Here is a 17,781-nt window from a genome sequence, read left to right on the forward strand (position 1 = left end):
CAAGACTATCCATTATGACATGTAGGCATTTATATTTATATATATATAAAATACTAAAAATTCTTATGCATTGCAATCCTTTAATGTGTAATATTTGGCATGTTTGTGTGCTGCTGTGTGTCCCTGTGTTTAATAAGCAGCATGTACGCTCTTTAAATGACAAAGAAAAAACATTGCGCCAGACTTCAGACCAGGTTTGAGTTGGTCTGTGGTGCAGTCTATTCTCAGCTCCTTAAAATAGCAATGTTCCTGAACACACCTCTTTTTTAGACCAGCATGCCCATGGCATGTATGATAGGGCCCTTAATATTTACTGCCACGCTACTCAGGGTTTTAGAGACATAACCTCATTTAGCATGAGGGTTTCAAATCTGTGTCAATATAAATGGAAAACACTTTGCTTCACGTCCTGTGGTGGATCAGCATTTGTGAAGCTCAAGCACCTGATTTGACTGAACCTCCAATGAACAAACCGTCAGATTCAAAGCCCCTCATGTGAAGTGTCAGATACCACGCGCTCTTCTCAGTGTGAACTCCTCAGATGTGTGTGAGCCCGAGGGCTGGGGTGTTACGTCCCACCCTGACACTAATGATGTCTGCTCACTCATCTGTGGAGACGTGACCCAGCTTGTCTAGTGAATTCAGCACAGGTGGAGGAACCTCTTACCGGGGGAATTGGCCAGCGACGCGTGAAACACTGAGAAGTTGATGAGAGCGTACGAGGCCAGGAAGAAATTGGAAATGATTGGGGCGATGACATTCAACTCCGCTGGAGAAATTAAAACAAGCATGTGTCAGAGCGAGGTGACCTCATCAACCCACCCCATTGTTTTATTCAACAATTAAAAATAATTCAATTCGTCGAGATCCTACCAATGACAATGAAGGCCAAGGCAATGCCAAAGGTGAGCAAATATCCTCGCAGGGGCTCGTTGTTCTTGCCGTAGCCCTTGCCGAATACTCCAATTCCAGGGTAGATATTGTCTTTGCATAAAGCCTGAGGAAATGGAAGAATCTATGAAACCAGCAAGACCTGTTCTGACATCACGGAGCGAAACCACACGTGTTAAAACAGACAGCAGTCTCTGAGATGAAGCAGTGCGTGAGACGCCCACCTGGAAGACCTTGGGGGCGCTGACGAGAGAAGCCAGGGCGGAGGAGAGGGTGGCAGAGAAGATGCCGGCCGTGATGAGGGGTCCGAAGCCTGACACCACACTCATGACCTGCAGAACAACACCTTCAGCCACACAACCACAGCCGTTCTCTTCCCATCCTGAAACCGTTAGTCTTATCATTTCTGTTTATTGCCATGTCAGCATCTGTTTTCATGGCAGAACTTACAATGTACAAGAATTACATAAACACAGAATACAAATCAAGCAGACACTTAAATACAGCACTTACAATTATACAAGGACTTTTGTAAATTAACTGGTCTGGTAAAATCTTACTAAATAACAGGATTTTTAAAGACTGGTCCTGCACAAGTGAAATGAACACAATATGAGCGGGGTAAGGATATATTTTTGCATTGGTCTGAACAAAAACAACAGGCTTACTGACAATTAAGCCATACTGCAATTATTGTCTTTCCGTCCCCAATTCTATTTTTTTTTCTCCCCATAGACTTCTTGAAATCATAATAAAAAATTTAAAAACTTTCTTGGACAATTTAAGACTTTTTATTAGGGATGCACCTAATCTTATAGAGTCTGCCTCATGTCTCACTGAGATCTTTTCGGATCCTCTGCACTTCATCGCGAATGTGCTTGATCCGCGTTATAAAGACCATTACTTAGATGCGGAAATAAGGCAGCGCGCACGAGAAATGATCCAGGCCGTGCTGGATGCGGAGAACCCGCGTGGAGACGGAGAAGCGCCAAGCGCAGGAGACAGATCAGAGCGCAGAAAAGACTGGTCTCTGCACCAGATGAGTGGCATGCACCCTCGCTGTCTGATATGTTCAGTGGAATTCTGCAAGAAAGTGCCTCAAATAATAATAATACCTTGGCTATTTTGTTCTTTAGGCTACTATATATATATATATATATATATATATATATATATATATATATATATATATATATATACACACGCATACATAATATCAGATTGTAGCCATATTTATGGTAAATTTTCTGCTAGATTTCGGCTTTAATTTGATAAACATGTTTATTTATGCCCTGGCCCTATTTAAATACACTCTCTCAAATATTTCTCAGATGTCAGGCAGATGACAAGCTCAACTGCTTAACAGCTAGATGGTTATCTGTCTGAAGTCCCCATCCCCAGAAGTGATAACAGTCTTGCCAACTGGAGAAGTAATGCACTTTCTAGTCCTACATAGAAAAATTTCAAATGCACTTCACCTAAATGCACTTTGTTTTTATGAGAGAACTGTTCATTTTAAAACCTTTCTGCAGGCCAGTAGGCCTGTACATTATTATTAAATATACACATGAGTGGGATACATTTTTAGTTTGAATTTTATTTTATACTGTGCATTGTTGCAATGTGCTTAATAAATATTTACATCATTTGTAATTATGTATTTTTATGGTTTTTTTTTTTAAATAAGTTATGTAATTGTAATTATCTTTGAAACTTTAATATTAATTTATGCAATTGCAATGTCTTAATTTTAGTAAAGTTAGTACACGGTCATAGCAATAAATGCAATGGTACTAATAATTGGCATAATTTCTTTCGGTGTTTCGGTTTCGGTTTTCGGCCTTGGTTTTCTCTTTTTCGGTTTTCGGTTTCGGCCAAGAATTTTCATTTCGGTGCATCCCTACTTTTTATGGACCTAAATTTGATACAACTAACTTGAAGATTTTTTAAGGACGCGCAGGAACCCTGAACAAGTCCCTGAGTGAGCATTCTTCATAAAAAAGTTTCTACCTGCATTAAAACCAGTACATTTCAGTAAAATGTTTAATTTGTCCAGAGTGCAAGTAAGTGCCTTAAAAATGATGCTCAGGAGGAAGCTCCCTAGGATTTGGATTTGGAGCGGAGTGATAATGTAGGAAAGGTGATGATGTACCTGGAAATCGTTGTGAAGGCCGAACTTGCAGTTAGACTTTCCTCCTCCAACAGGTCTGCAGGAAGTGAAGTCATAGCCGAACTTACAGACCGCGTCAGTGCAGTTTAAGCCACCGAGAGTTACGTTACTCTCCATTCCTGTAGCATCCCGCACGATGCAAGCACCTTTCAACAAATCAGCCAATACATGAAACAAATCAATCAATAATACAGGAGTAATCAAAACCATATCCAATTCTGAGAGAGTTTACCTGCAGAAATGGCCACCCCCATGTACACGAGGCCCGTTATGAGGATAGCCAACAGCGTTCCTTTAGGGATGGCCATTTGAGGATCCTTCAAGGAAAGAAACAATTACAGAGAATTTTGGCAGAGACTGTGATGAAGAATAAATGAATGTGTTGAGGAAAGGATTGCAGACACTCACTGCTAGATCTCCTGAGATGTTGGCTCCAGCCAAAATACCTGTGGCAGCCGGGAAGAAGATGGAAAAAACGGAGAAAAACGTCTGCCCTCGAAAGTCTGGGCCAAAGTTATCTGCCAAGATGCCGGCTATAAAGACAAGATGTCCGATAATAATTGCAGTAGTTAGATGATAGAAAGCACAACAGGAGTGAATCAAGTGAAAACCACTACCAAATTTTAAACTCCGAACTCAAGTCCCACAATAAACTAGGCCTTGGACAATCCTCAACTATTGTTCATAAGTGGTTTTCCCTAAAGCCTCAAGTCTTCATTTGGACATCCAGCGCCAATCAGGTAACATTGTTAAATTAAAAACTGTTAATATTATATCAAGGAGAAACTATAGCAAATCTCCAAAGCCTTGGCTTCATAGTTTCCATCTTTTTCCTTTTTCAAGGTTTCATTCTCTTGCCAGAGAGTATTTTGCAGCACAAAACGCTGTGTTCAGCACAAACTATGTTTATCAAACACAGCAGGGTTTGATCTGACGCAAACCCTTTTACATTAAAAAAAACCACACAAACAAACAAACAGTAGCAGTTTATCATGTACATACAGCTTTGTTTTCTTTCTGATGCCCAGCGGTTGAGAAATGCTGGTCTAGATAAGCTCACTCTTACCATCATAGCCGAAGAAGCCAAATTTCTCCTTGGACTCGACAGCGATGAAGGTCCCAATGAAGTAGTTAAAGATAGCAGTTACCAAAATGAACAGGAGGAATATTTGAGCCTGTGAAACAAAATCATTTTGACAAATGGTGAATTCAAGGTCAGCACTGACTGATGATCAAAGAAAACTAAAGATACACTAAATCTCCTGCCTTGGCCTCCCACTCCATTCCAGCCACAGAGATACCAAGCAGCAGGATGACCGTAATGGTTCCAATGATCCTGACATCATTAATCTCATCGAGCATGAGTGCATTGGAATTCTAAATGGACACAAACACATGATTATTCTGTCTATACAAAATCACTAAAGCAAACTGAATGTATGAGAGAACAGAACTGTGCCTCTTACAATGAGCAGCTCAACTACAGTTTCTGCGAAGCCCACGACGTACATGGCCACGGCCACAGCGTTGGCAAAGGCGAAAATAAGACCAATGGAGCCGCCAAACTCTGGGCCCAGACTTCGAGATATTAAGTAATACGCCCCACCTAAAGAAAATAAATTAAACAGATCACCTTCCTGAAAATACAATTCAAGGCTGATTTATCAGTTATCTTGTTGCATCATTAAGAGACCCTTTAAAAATATTCTAAAAATCGCACCAGATATCATGTAAGGGCACACAAACACTTGGACAAAATCAATTTCATTGCTAGGACTAGAGGTTGGCTGATTTATCGGTTTTACTGATTAATCGGCACCGATAGTTGATAGCTGGAAAACTATCGGCATTAATTTTTGTCGATAACCGATTGGGTTATCGACAAAAATCCATGCCGATAGTTTTCCTTGTTTCATCTCTGCTGGAGCGGCTGATAGTTTCCCAGGTTGAGTCTGTTTCTGGAGCGGCTGAGAAGGATCTGGTTTCATTATACAGTGCGAGAGCGGCCTCTAGATGCTGAAATCACTGACGGCACATTCTGTCTGTTTAGGCCACAGTCTATGGTTCAGACACGTGACGCTGCACGCTGACCAGAGCGAGAAACTACTGACAGAAAATACTGCCTTGCCTCAGAGCACCATTCACATAGTTTAACAGTAAATTACATTATATTCACCCCGAATCAGTTTTAATGAACATAATGAATTGTATATTGACCATTTCCATCAAAACTTTGTCTTTCTGTGGCTCTATTAAAGTTTGTATGCTTCATTTTATAGAACTATAATATAGATCGCTCTTTACGTTTTTTAAACACTGAACTTCAAACTTATCTTTGGCTCATTGTTTATTCCTGAGGTAAACTTGTGTCTGTTTGGTGAATAAATAATCTGTTTTAGACCGCTGCTCGAGCTGAACGCATTGTGTGTGTGTGACACTGGTGAGTTCTTCTACTCAACGCTGCTCTTTTATATTGATTAGATGATCACTTGAGTGTTCAGTAACAGAAGCAGTTCAAGTGTGCTGGGATAATTGTAGGGCCCTATGATTTCCGCGATGCAGAAAACGTGGAAGGAGTCGCAGAATCAATCATAAAAACAGAATTCACAGTTTAACGCGTGACGCTCGCGGTGATTTCAGTGTCTGACGTCTCACTAAATGAGGACGAAAACACATGAACAACATCTCCAGAACTGCTCTGAGAGTCACTTCATGAGCATCTTGATTTGAGCAAAAGCATCATATCACATACACAGAATTATAAATGAAATCCCCCTTGTTTGCCAAAAAAAGTTTGCTTAATATTAAGTAATTAAAAGACAAATAAAATTTATGTGTCATGCCTTGATTTGTTAACAATAAAAATATAAATACACAGAATTTTTGAGGGGGAAAAAATCATTAGGCTTCTTTAAGAAAAAATAAATTAAGTTGTTTTATGCATTCAAACAATTAGACATGCTAAAACAGAATTTGGTAACACAAAAAAAATATATGGTGAAAAACAATAAAACATGTGAAAATGTGTACGTTTCATGATTTTATTTAATAAGACTTACTTTATGATTAATAAACTTTAATATAACTATATAAAAGGAGTGGAGTGAAATTTAAATGGAAAAATCCAGAATCCAGGAAAATAAAACAGAATTTGGAAAAAAATTAAACAGATCCCAGGGCCCTTTTAGTGGTAATTTCATCATTTACTATTACTTATTGTTGTTATTATTATTACTTCAATTTTTTTTTTGTAAATAATAAATAATTTGTATTTTTCTTGTATACATTTTAAAACATTGGTTAATTAATCTGTATTGGCCAGTGTGGTCCAACCTACAGTAGCTATCGGTATCCTGCAAAATCCAATATTGGTCCACCTCTAGCTAGGACCCACATGTTTATTGAAAAAGAAAGATGGCCATACATGTATTGCTTACTTACACATTCAGTTGTGTTATTTTGGTATTTTATCCAAGAGCAGTTCTTCATTTGGCAACTTTGGCCTCATTCTGCGGACCCAAGATTCTAAACAAATGCTACAGTCTTCAACTAAACTCAAATCATTAACTGATTCTGGTCCTGCCCTTGTATTTGTTCTTCATGTTAACTGCATTTTGAGAGCTTTCTGAATAAACAGTTGAATCATTCAGCCTAATTTGACTACTGGCAAGTGGGAGTAAAAAGTAGAGCAGTGCGTGTTGTGGATATAGCAGTGGTAGACCAATCCATCATGTCTCAATGATATATGTCCCAGCAATAGAGTGAGAAGAGTACGGGGCCCAGCACAGAACCCTGAGGTGCGCCTGTGGATAAGATTATGTTACCAATAACAAAGTAGTACTCTCAGCTATGCTGAAACATCCTCCCATATTCAAGCCTAGTCTAAAGATTTTCCTAATAATCAGGGGAGAGAAAAGTGCACAGACTGAGTACAGATCAACTTGAGGGAGTGTTTATTACTAGATCTTATTTATTAAAGTGTGTGTGTGTATTAATAAATGACTGGAATACCAGAGAAGATCAGGCCTAATCTGATTAAAGGCTACACACCTCGGTGACGGGAAGCATTAGCAATAACACACAACACACAAAAATCCTGCATGCAATGCTGAAAAACAAAATATGCAAAGTAGTGAATGTAATTTTCTGATGAGTGTGAGAGAGCAGTTCTCTAAACTAAAAAAAGAGTTGCAGTGAAAGCTAAATATCATTGAGGATCTCAAACAAACCCAATCCAACACACACACACATACACACTCTCTCGTGATCGGGTTAATAACTAACGCCTGAGGTGCTCATGGAAAAATATTGATTTGCTTCCACACTGAAACAAAAATGTTATCTAATGCCATCACCCTGCTCTCAGATGAAGGCCTGTAGAGAGGGACAGCTATCCATTTCTGACTTCCAGACTGCCAATGAACCTCTCAATTGCCCGAGAGAAAAACACTGAGATCTTAAAACACTCTATTGAACTTCCCCACAGGCTGTGAGAACTAGAAGCATTGCGCCAAGTACCTTACTGACCCTTCATCCGTCATTAGTGTAGTGCTAGAACAGTTAGATGCGTCACACTCATGCACTCAGGAGTTTTAAAAGACTTTGCCACCAAATATGAGAAAAACTCATGTGAAGAACAATAATTCTGCCCAATAGGGTTCATAAAATGAGAGTCTGTATGTAAAATCCTTTCATTGCAAAAACACTTGAACGCGCTGTTCAACCAAGTCTCTACATTTCTCACACACTACAATCTCCTCGACAGCAACCAATCTGGCTTCAGAAGTGGACATTCAACTGAGACGACCTTGCTCTCAGTTGTTGAAGCTCTAAGACTGACATGAGCAGAATCCAAATCTTATCAGTACTTATCCTGCTTGATCTGTCCGCTGCTTTTGACACGGTTAATCACCAGATCCTCCTATCAACGCTACTGGCGAAAGGCATCTCAGGAACTACACTTCAATGGCTTGAGTCTCACCTATCAGATAGGTCCTTCAAAGTATCTTGGAGAGGTGAGGTGTCCAAGTCTCAACATCTAACTACTGGGGTGCCTCAGGGCTCGGTTCTTGGACCACTTCTCTTCTCTGTCTACATGGCATCATTAGGTTCTGTCATTCAAAAACATGGCTTTTCATACCACTGCTATGCTGATGACACTCATCTCTACTCTCATTCCATCCTGATGATCCGACGGTAGCTATTCGCATCTCAGCTTGTCTAACAGACATTTCTTCCTGGATGATGGACCATCACCTTCAACTCAACCTTGCCAAGACAGAACTGCTTGTGATTCCAGCAAACCCATTGTTCCATCACAATTTCACCATCAAGTTAGGCACATCAACCATAACTCCTTCAAAAACAGCTAGAAGCCTTGGAGTTATGATTGATGATCAGCTGACTTTCTCAGACCACGTTGCTAAAACTGTCCGATCCTGCAGATTTGCTTTATTCAACATCAAGAAGATCAAGCCCTTTCTTTCGGAGCATGCTGCACAACTCCTTGTTCAAGCTCTTGTTCTGTCCAGGCTGGACTATTGCAATGCCCTCTTGGCAGGTCTTCCAGCCAATTCTATCAAACCTTTACAATTAATCCAGAACACGGCAACAAGATTAATTTTTAATGAGCTTATTCTATCGGTTTTCTTTTTAATTTATTATATTTAAAATCCCATGCTACGTGTACTGTGTTAAGCTAACTGAGACTTGTTATAGCACTTATATATCATTGCTTTTTTTGATTGCTTCCACTGTCCTCATCTGTAAGTCGCTTTGAATAAAAACGTCTGCTAAATGAATAAATGTAGATGTAAAATATTTTTACCACATGCAAGTAATAACTTTAAGTAACAATATTCGATGCCACCAAAATCTCTTTTGGGAATCTGTCCATTTTCTCCTCTTTGATCATCATGGGTGCATTTCTGGCCTGTCCTCTGCTGTGTTTTCAAACTCTACAACTTCCCACATTTGATTGAGGAAATAAATGCTATTGAAATGATAGAAGGAAGACGCTAACTTGTACTTTCAATGTTCACTTGTAATTTTGTTAAGAGCTCTTATTAAATAAAGCAGACTTTGGTCGACAAAGAACAACATGATGACAAGGCAACACTCAAAGGACAAATGAAAGTCTTTTCTTGTATTATATTTGTTATGCATTTTACATCTACCCGTAGATGAGCTTCCAATGTCAACCCTGTTAGGGTCACTTGTGTACAGTAAATAATTGGATGTTTATGGAATATCAGCATTTATCTACATTGTGTCATTTGTGTGTAACAGTTCTACAAACAGGCACCTTTTGAATGGATGTTGCACCAATGTAAGTCACAGTTGAAATAATGCACTTTTGAAATTACCTCCTCGTACAAAGCCATTGGTGGCGATCGCAGAGGTGGAGCAGCCCGTGATGGTCGTCACTACAGTGGCCATGATAACAATGATGCAGGAATACGCTGTGGAAATAAAAAGGTGATGAACGTCTCCACGACTCATGGTTATCAGGTTATCAGGTACAGCACTAAACACTATCCGTCTGTGGCTGGCTTCACACTGTATGCAGCACATTACCAGTGTTGGAGCTGCTAAATGACCGCTGACCGCTCACAGCCACACTCAACATGTGCATGAGAAATGACTGCAGCTCGATGGAAAACACAAGAGTGTGCTTGTGAATTGAAGTGCTAATTCACACGGCCGACCAAAAGTCAAACCTACCAATTCCAGCCTGGCCCACGATCCATGTCATTCGAATGAAGAGCATCACGCCCCATATGTTTAACATGCAGCGCACCTGCACAGAGGAAGGATGCAGTTTAGACTCATGCTGACAAAAACATCAAGGACCAAAGCCGTTTCCCAAACCGATGAACGCTGGACAGGAACTCATGTGTGTTTGAAGGAGCGCTGCGGGCGGAGCTCTCTCGACGGTTGTGTGGAGTCATGTCCGTTACAACAGAAGACTTCATCACTGATACATCAACACATCTACAGCACACACAAACCTGCCCAGAGCTGCTGCGGGTTTTACTGGAGCAGTTTATTATTCAATACAAACCATTCCAGAATAATCTTTTAGTGGCGTGACAACAGCTCCAGATGGACACACTTTCACCTGTGTGTTCAGACTGTAATTCCTGTGTGAGTTTACTCCATCAGCAAGCGACTGTTTTACACTAGTTCATGTGGCGATACTGAAGACTGTATGCTGTAATGTTCACTAACTGGCCTCATGTACTTCCAGTGGAAGTGAAACTATGCCTAAAACGTTTTACGCTTTTCTTTTCACTGAAGGATGAGCAGAAGTGTTCTTCTGAGGTAACGGACATTACACCACAGCCTGTCGACGGAGAACCGCATCAGTTCTTCAAACACATCTGAACACTATTCCTGCCGTGGTTTGAAAGACACTTTGGATGGAAATGAATTTTCACTTGTCGACACTATGAGAAGCTGTTTGGTGTCAAATGTTCAGACTGGGAAGGTGAAAATGAGGACAATTTTAAGGACAAGGAAGGCCTGTCCAAATATTGACCAGGAGACGAGAAGCAGAGCTGATCTGTGAACCATAAAGCTTTTAGATTCACACACGTCTGCATGAGCAAAGCCACGGCTAGTTGAGAGTATTAGCATATTAAACATTAAAGAGCAGCACAGTTTAACACACAGCCTCTAATGAGAGTCTGGACGGAGCAGAGATACACCAATACAGCAGTTATCAGCCCCAGCAGACAGATATTAGGTTCTGTTCATTCCCATCTCTGGTGTAGTGTGTGTGGCACTGCTCTGAGACTGAAGCGCGTGTGATCGCAGGGAAGTCCTCTTACCAGCACTCCTTTGATCCAGCCGAACTTCACCACTCCTTTAGACTCGGAGGCTTCTTTAGCCGCGGCCTCCTCCGCAGGAGTCAGCTCCTCGCCGTTAGCAAAGCCATCCTCGAACGGCTCCTGCACACACACACACACACACACACACACGTCTGAGTATAGAGGAACATGCAGTGAAGAAGCACTCCAGACACACATCTAAAGGGCTTGAAAGTATAGTCATATTTTGGCACTTATCTTCAAGTTTAAGTTGTTCTCATGTCATGGTTAAATCTCTAACGCTGTAGTCTGATATAACTAGGGTTGTCCTGAGCGGATCTCAAGGATCGTGATCGGAGCCGATCAAGCATTATTTTAACTGATCAGTATTGCCTCTCCTCAGCGGTTATGCCTCTGTCATGCAGTAGGTGGCGCTATTCTCCTTACAGTAGATTTTCCAACCACCATTACAAGGAAACGATAATGCTCAAATGTGTTTAGCTGCCATTCAAGCAAAAGGAGAAGAGTGTGAGCGTGACGCAGGAGAACTGGTGAGGGCTGTTCTAGCGCATCACACGTTTGAGCTTCCACGTTCGGTGTTCAGCGCACTTTTGCAACGATCCCTCACTCATTTATAGTTCATGTTTATCTACATCAGACACACAGATGCATTGCTTTGGTAGTGTCTTACTGACATTGTGACAGTGCAAGCTTCATGCTTTAACCATATATCCACTTTTTACCTTCATGCTTCAATTACTGCTTATTGTACATATAAAATACAAAAAGTTCACATCAGTTGACCCATATTCCACCAATGTCTGTCTAAAGTTTGTGCACATACAATGGAGTGTTTCTTGTATACACACACACACACACACACGTATTTATTTCTTTTACTCTCTGAACAAACATTGGATTGATTTTAAGAGCTTTAAAAGGGTCATGTGGTTTTATTAAAGATCATTATTTTGTGTATTTGGTGTAACAGAATATGTGGAGACATGTTTTAATGTCCTCTATGCCCCATCTCTCTCAAATGCCTTGTTTTCTACAAAGCCCCTCCCCCTCACAAGCACAGTCTGCTCTGATTGGTCAGCTGACCCAGTGCGCTGTGATTGGCTGAACACCGCAAGCACTCACTGTAAATTGAACACCTCTTTACATAATCGCAAGCGTCATCTTTCAAATTAAATGTAAAGACCGTTAATAATGTCCTCAGTTTTACCATCAGTTCAAGCTGAAGAGGCAGAAGAAGGTTTGAGTCCGAGGAAGAGATTCGGTTTAAAAAAGATTCAAAGATAAGAAGAGGGAAAAGTCATGCAAAACAAATTCAATATTTTGCCCAAATGAGATGCACTTCACATAAGGACTTGAATACTCTTCCTTTTCTGTCTGTCTCTTCTTTCTTAGTCCTCTTATGGAGATTATAAGAGTGGGCTCCTTAAATATCAATGGAGGAAGAGACAGGAGCAAGAGAGCAATGGTTGCTGAAATAATTAAATAAAAATAAATAAACATTAGATTTTCACGAGAAACCCACACAGATTGTGATAATGAGGTGGAGTGGTATAGATGGTGTTTCATCAGTCATGGAGCAAATATAAGTGCGGGGGTGGCTATTCTTTTTACAAAAAATATGGATTTAAATATTTTGTCAACCATAGAATTAGAAAAGGGTTGAGTTTTAATAGTTAAAGCAGAAATAAAGGGGATTGTATTTTAATTCATTAAATGTTCATTCTCCTAATAAAGGACCAGATCGTGTAGAGCTTATTAGCAACATGATGATGATATCTGTGTGATAATGGGTGGAGACTGGAACTGTACAACTAACTTCTTATTAGACAGAAATGGAGAAGAAACTGACCCACAGTCATGTCATGCACTTAATTAAAGTGTAATTAAAGAGTTTGAGTTAATGGATGTGTGGAGGGATGGGAATCAGATAAACATGGAGCAAGATGAGATTCCTCTGTTACTGGTGCAAGATTAGACAGACTATATGTGAGTAAAGAAGAAAACAACAGAATCAAGAATGCAATTATTCGTCCTTATGGTTTTTCTGACCATATCGTTACAATTGATTTGAATATAAATATAGTAATGTAAAATTATCGCAAGATAATTCTTTCTGTGAGAAGCTTCTGTGTAAATGGAATAAGAGTGGCTTTGGAAATTTGCCTCAATGGTGGGAGGTTGGAAACACAGATCAGTGTTTTGTCAGCAGTATTCTTATAATTCAATGGTACATATAAAACTCAAAATAAAGCAACTGTACAATGATCTTCATGGTATGGAACATTTGATTGATAACGAAGGACTAATTAAGGAAATAAAGAATAAGAAAAGTGATTTGAAGGTTTTTTTGGAGGAAAGACTAAAAGGTGCTTTGTAATTCTAATTCTAATTAAAAAAATAAAAATAAAGCCAATGTTCAGGGTTTTTTTTTTTGTTTTTTTCTCCATGCATTGTTCATAGAGCTCACTGTATCGGTTCTTCAGGTGTTATATGTTTTGCCCAATATATTTATTGCCCAAGGGTCACACGTACTCCGTCTGCAGAGCGTATACAGTAAGTTATGTGTACACGGTTCAGAAGCAGCAACGAGAGCACATTATTGTAACGTAAAAGCACATTAAAATAATGCACGAGCGCGAATCTATCTACATATTTCCTTTGCTCCGTTACCAAAACCAGATGTGCGTGCTCAGATCATAGACTGTATAAGGGTCAGATACACACTCCCTCACAGCGTGTCTCCTCTCGCTCGACCTGTGTCCTGTGCACTCACAACTCTCTCTGTGCTCACACGCAAGATATTCAATCTTTTCACACCTTTCTATTTATAACCTTTTCTGTTCTCATCTTTCTACTGTGTGCAGTGTGAACGTCCTTATCTGTTAACATGGCTCAAAAAAAAAAAAAAAAATCACAGAGTGTGTGAACCTGGAGTTCGGCATATGCCCAGTCTGCTCTGAATGCTCTGCTCTCGCGCTCCACTCAGGTCCGCTGCATCCTGATTGGTTCAGATAACGTACTGCGGGAGGTCAGGCCCGCGGGGAATCATGCTATAAAGAGATTTAGAAAATCGCACGCACTCAAATAGCAATTTTATTTATATTTCGATTAATCGCACAGCCCTACTGTTAATAATGTCCATTATTTGGCTGACTACGTCTTGTATTAATTTTTCAGAAAACTCCTGTCATTTGCACATAAACTGACAGTCACCACTGATAAGCTACTACTAAATATTGTAGGAACGTTATTTTCTGTAAAGCTGCTTTGTAATGATTTGTATCGTAAAAAGCGCTATACAAATAAACTTGAATTGAATTGAAAAATACTTTACAAGTCGAGCACCAGGAATTGACGGCCTACCAGCAGAATTTTACAAGAACTTTTGGAGCGTTTTACACAGAGACTTTCATGAAGTAGTTTGTGAATGTATTCCTCTCACAAAACATCCAAGTAGCTGTCAAAGGAAGGTGTTCTCTAATTCCAAAAAATAAAAAAAAGAGATCTGGTCTTTTTTAAAAAGTGGAGTCCAGTTTCTTTAATGCATTTAGGTTATAAAGTCTAGGTTATCTGAAAGGCTAAAGAAATATTTACATATTGTGGTGAAGGAGGCACAAACATATTGCATTCCAGATGAGACAATGATAGATAATTTGCTTTTAAATGAGAGATGTTATAGATGTTTTGATGAATAATAATTCTGATGTCGGGTTTTGTCTATTGATCAGGAAAAAGCCTTTGATCGTGTGGGACATGAATATCTTTTTGAGGTTTTGGAAGCCTTTGGGTTTGGGAAAAATATTGTTGTTGTATAATAATGCATCTGTTCCAGACAGGAGGTGGGGGATTGAGTAGCCCAGTAGCTGTTTAAAGAGGCGTTAGACAGGGGCGTCCTGTTTCAGGGCAGTTATATGGCTTAATGACTGAACCTCTGATGTCATTTCAGAAATCATTTGAAAGGTTTTTATGTTTCAGAAAATGTTCAAATGTTCTGTGTCCGCTTATGCAGATGATATAACTGTGTTTCTAACAGGTCAAGAAGATATAAAAGCACTTTGTAAGAGCTTAACTCTATTTGAAAAGGCTACTTCTGCAAAAGTAAACTGGGGGAAAGTGAGGGGTTTATTATGGGTGAATGGAGGAATGGTGGGATACCTCACATTCCAGGAGGATTGAAGTGGGCAACACAAGGTTTTAAAGTCTTAGGAGTCTTCTTGGGTTCAGAAAACCGTGAAGGGATGCTGGATAAAGTGTTAGCGAAGTTGTCTATTTTTGGCCATTACTTTAACTATCCTATAGAGGTAGAGTCCTGTAGAAGTCGGATCTACAAGCTTTACAGAGACTATTGTATGTAGAAGACATCGAGTGGAGTAATGTAGCGTGTGTTTTACAGAGAAGGACATCTAGTCTTGGATACGATAAACAGTTGCTTTAATTAGAAGAAATCAACTGGATTGGAGCAGACTTCTTTCCATCGCTCCATGCTACAAGTGTGGAAAATGACTTTCTGTAAGTGGAGGATCTGAACATTTACAAGAATGGATTCTGGAGGAACCTTTGTTTCATAATCCATTTATTGAGACCAAATGTTTGTCAGCAGAAAGTTTGAGGAACTGTCCGATTAGAGCTGGGTGTACTAAAGTTAAGAATCGTAGAGACGCAAACAGATGGAAAACTGAGGAAACATTACAGAAGAATACATTCTAGACGAGAAGTGTTAGGACTTTAGGAGAAAAACTGTGTGTTCCCATTGATTTCTGTCTGCAGCGGCACTGGAGGAGTTTAAGGAAGATGATTGTCTTTTAAAACACCTGAATTGGGGACGTTTCAGGACATTGGCAAAAAAGCACTTTATTCTGTGTGTGTCAAAATGTATCACTGGTGTGTTCTGGAGGTGGTCAGAAGTGTGTGGGCCAGACTTTGGTGGATGCTGGAGATCTCCTATAGAGAAACATACAGCAGATTTACAGTGGAGGCTAATTCACGGTATTAAAGCTACGAACAGACACGCGGCGCACCTGAATACAGCAGTTGGGACAAATTATCCTCTTGTGGACTAGAAAAAAGTGTGGATCATCTATTTATTCAGTGTAGGAGGTTAGGAGGGCTTTCTCGTATTTTAAAAAGTTGGTTTGAAGGCTTTGGTGTAGAATTTTCTCAAAGTTTTTTTTTTATTCGAAGTCTGAAATATAATTACCATGAACAAAAAAAATTGTGTTTATTAAATTAATTATTGGGATCAGCAAAGTTAGCAATATGGAAAACCAGGAAGAACAAATTATTAAGTACTGGTTCAGTCGATGCAAAGTGTGTTTTGAAAGAGTTGAATTTTCAGCTATTTGTTCTGTGAGTTTTGCGTGTAAATTGTGCTGATTTTACATTTTTAATGTAGAGAAAGTTTAAATGGTTTATATTGTGATAGTTTCTGTATCATCGTGTGTTATTTGATAAAATAATTGTGATAAAATAAAGGTTTGTTATGTCTCACACACCGAGCAAAACTCCTAATTATAACGTGCCAAGCGTTGTCGACTCGTACATTACACGTCACGCCCTGATGTCACGTGTCGTTACGGGATCTTCAAGGGTTGTGTGTGAAAGCACGCACATATACCGGGTCATCACTGGCAGTGTGAAAGTGCCAAATCTAGCGACCAGGGAACAATTACAGGAACACTTTACCCCTGTATTTTCCAGAATGGCAGTGTGAAAGGGGCTTTTGTGTGAACATTTGGGCGGCGTTATGCTAATATTTCCACATAGTGATGTAGAGATGTGGGGGGGGGTGTTTAAACTAGCTGTTTTAGGGGTGTGTGGACGAGTCTTAACTTTGATTCCTGTGGCTCAGTGGTTGAGCATTGTGTTAGCAGTGCGTTAACGTTGTGGGTTCAATTCCCAGGGGGAAAAAAAAAATTGTATATATATATCCTGAATGCACTGTATGTCACTTTGAATAAGTGTCTGCTAAAGGCATAAATGTAAATGGATTTGAGACTTTAGTCTTTGCAACTTTACAGATCTTCTTTATGCACCAAGAGCTTGTCACACTCCAAAGAGAAAGTATGACCCCTTTAATGTACTTGAATTGTGAATCAAACACTAGAAACACACAAGCATCTGATCAGAACTCAGTATTGACACTGACAGATACTCAATATTCAGCGACTGGGGGGAATATATAATAATAAAATATAAAAACCGGATTGGGATATGCCTAATATAACGAAGTGGCTCAAACAAATGAAATGTAAGCATGAACACAGTCCAGCAGCACAGTCATCTGTCCTTGTGTCTGTGAAAGGTCAAACACAGGAAGTGTCCCTCCTCCACAGAAACAAAGCCATGACGAAGGCAGCTGCTCGTTATAGCTCCTGGGAATTAAACGAGCGGCCTGACATCCACACACACACTTCACAATGACAATGTGAGGGGTTTACAGCGTCCTGTCCAGCGCACATAAAGCTGTGGAAAAGCGAGCAGTGGTTCGATGTGAGCGCAGGAGCCGGGGGCAGTATTGACATCTGTTAGAGGCGTTCAATGACAGCGCTGTAGAGGACAAAAGTACAGCAGAGCCCCACAGAAGATCTGTCTTCACTCCACACCAGCACATTTCTTCAGACCCGTGTCCTTGAGCAAACGAGCGAGTGTTGATGGGACACACACGTGACTCTGAGAGGAGTGTATTGATGCCCGCTGGCTGCAGGACGGACTGTATTACACACCTAATGACTTGGCAGCACTTCACTAATATTTTACTCTTCCATTAAAAAAAAAAGCCACAACCTTTGTCCGGTGCTGAAGGTGGGGATCTAATAACGAGAGGATTCGTTACCACACATTGTGATTAGTGGTTATTAAAAGCCATTCAGACAAACACTATTCTAGGAC

The 17,781-nt window shown here is 40.0% G+C and overlaps 1 protein-coding gene across 2 annotated transcripts in view; it reads right to left on the reverse strand.

The window, feature by feature from the left end:
• The window catches only part of LOC127966176 (solute carrier family 12 member 2), a 44,534-nt gene that overhangs the window by 17,817 nt on the left and 8,936 nt on the right, over window positions 1-17,781 (reverse strand). For both annotated transcript variants that reach the window (XM_052567014.1, XM_052567012.1), the window contains exons 2-13: window positions 10,894-11,013; window positions 9,785-9,860; window positions 9,427-9,522; window positions 4,528-4,667; window positions 4,328-4,438; window positions 4,128-4,236; window positions 3,470-3,594; window positions 3,294-3,378; window positions 3,044-3,207; window positions 1,116-1,223; window positions 874-997; window positions 668-769 (exon numbers count right to left, since the gene is read on the reverse strand). In XM_052567014.1, the coding sequence (XP_052422974.1) occupies window positions 668-769; window positions 874-997; window positions 1,116-1,223; window positions 3,044-3,207; window positions 3,294-3,378; window positions 3,470-3,594; window positions 4,128-4,236; window positions 4,328-4,438; window positions 4,528-4,667; window positions 9,427-9,522; window positions 9,785-9,860; window positions 10,894-11,013 (1,360 nt within the window). The remainder of the gene's footprint in view (window positions 1-667; window positions 770-873; window positions 998-1,115; window positions 1,224-3,043; window positions 3,208-3,293; window positions 3,379-3,469; window positions 3,595-4,127; window positions 4,237-4,327; window positions 4,439-4,527; window positions 4,668-9,426; window positions 9,523-9,784; window positions 9,861-10,893; window positions 11,014-17,781) is intronic.

This window comes from Carassius gibelio, chromosome B10 (assembly GCF_023724105.1).
Source record: "Carassius gibelio isolate Cgi1373 ecotype wild population from Czech Republic chromosome B10, carGib1.2-hapl.c, whole genome shotgun sequence".
Classification (NCBI taxonomy): Eukaryota; Metazoa; Chordata; class Actinopteri; order Cypriniformes; family Cyprinidae; genus Carassius; species Carassius gibelio.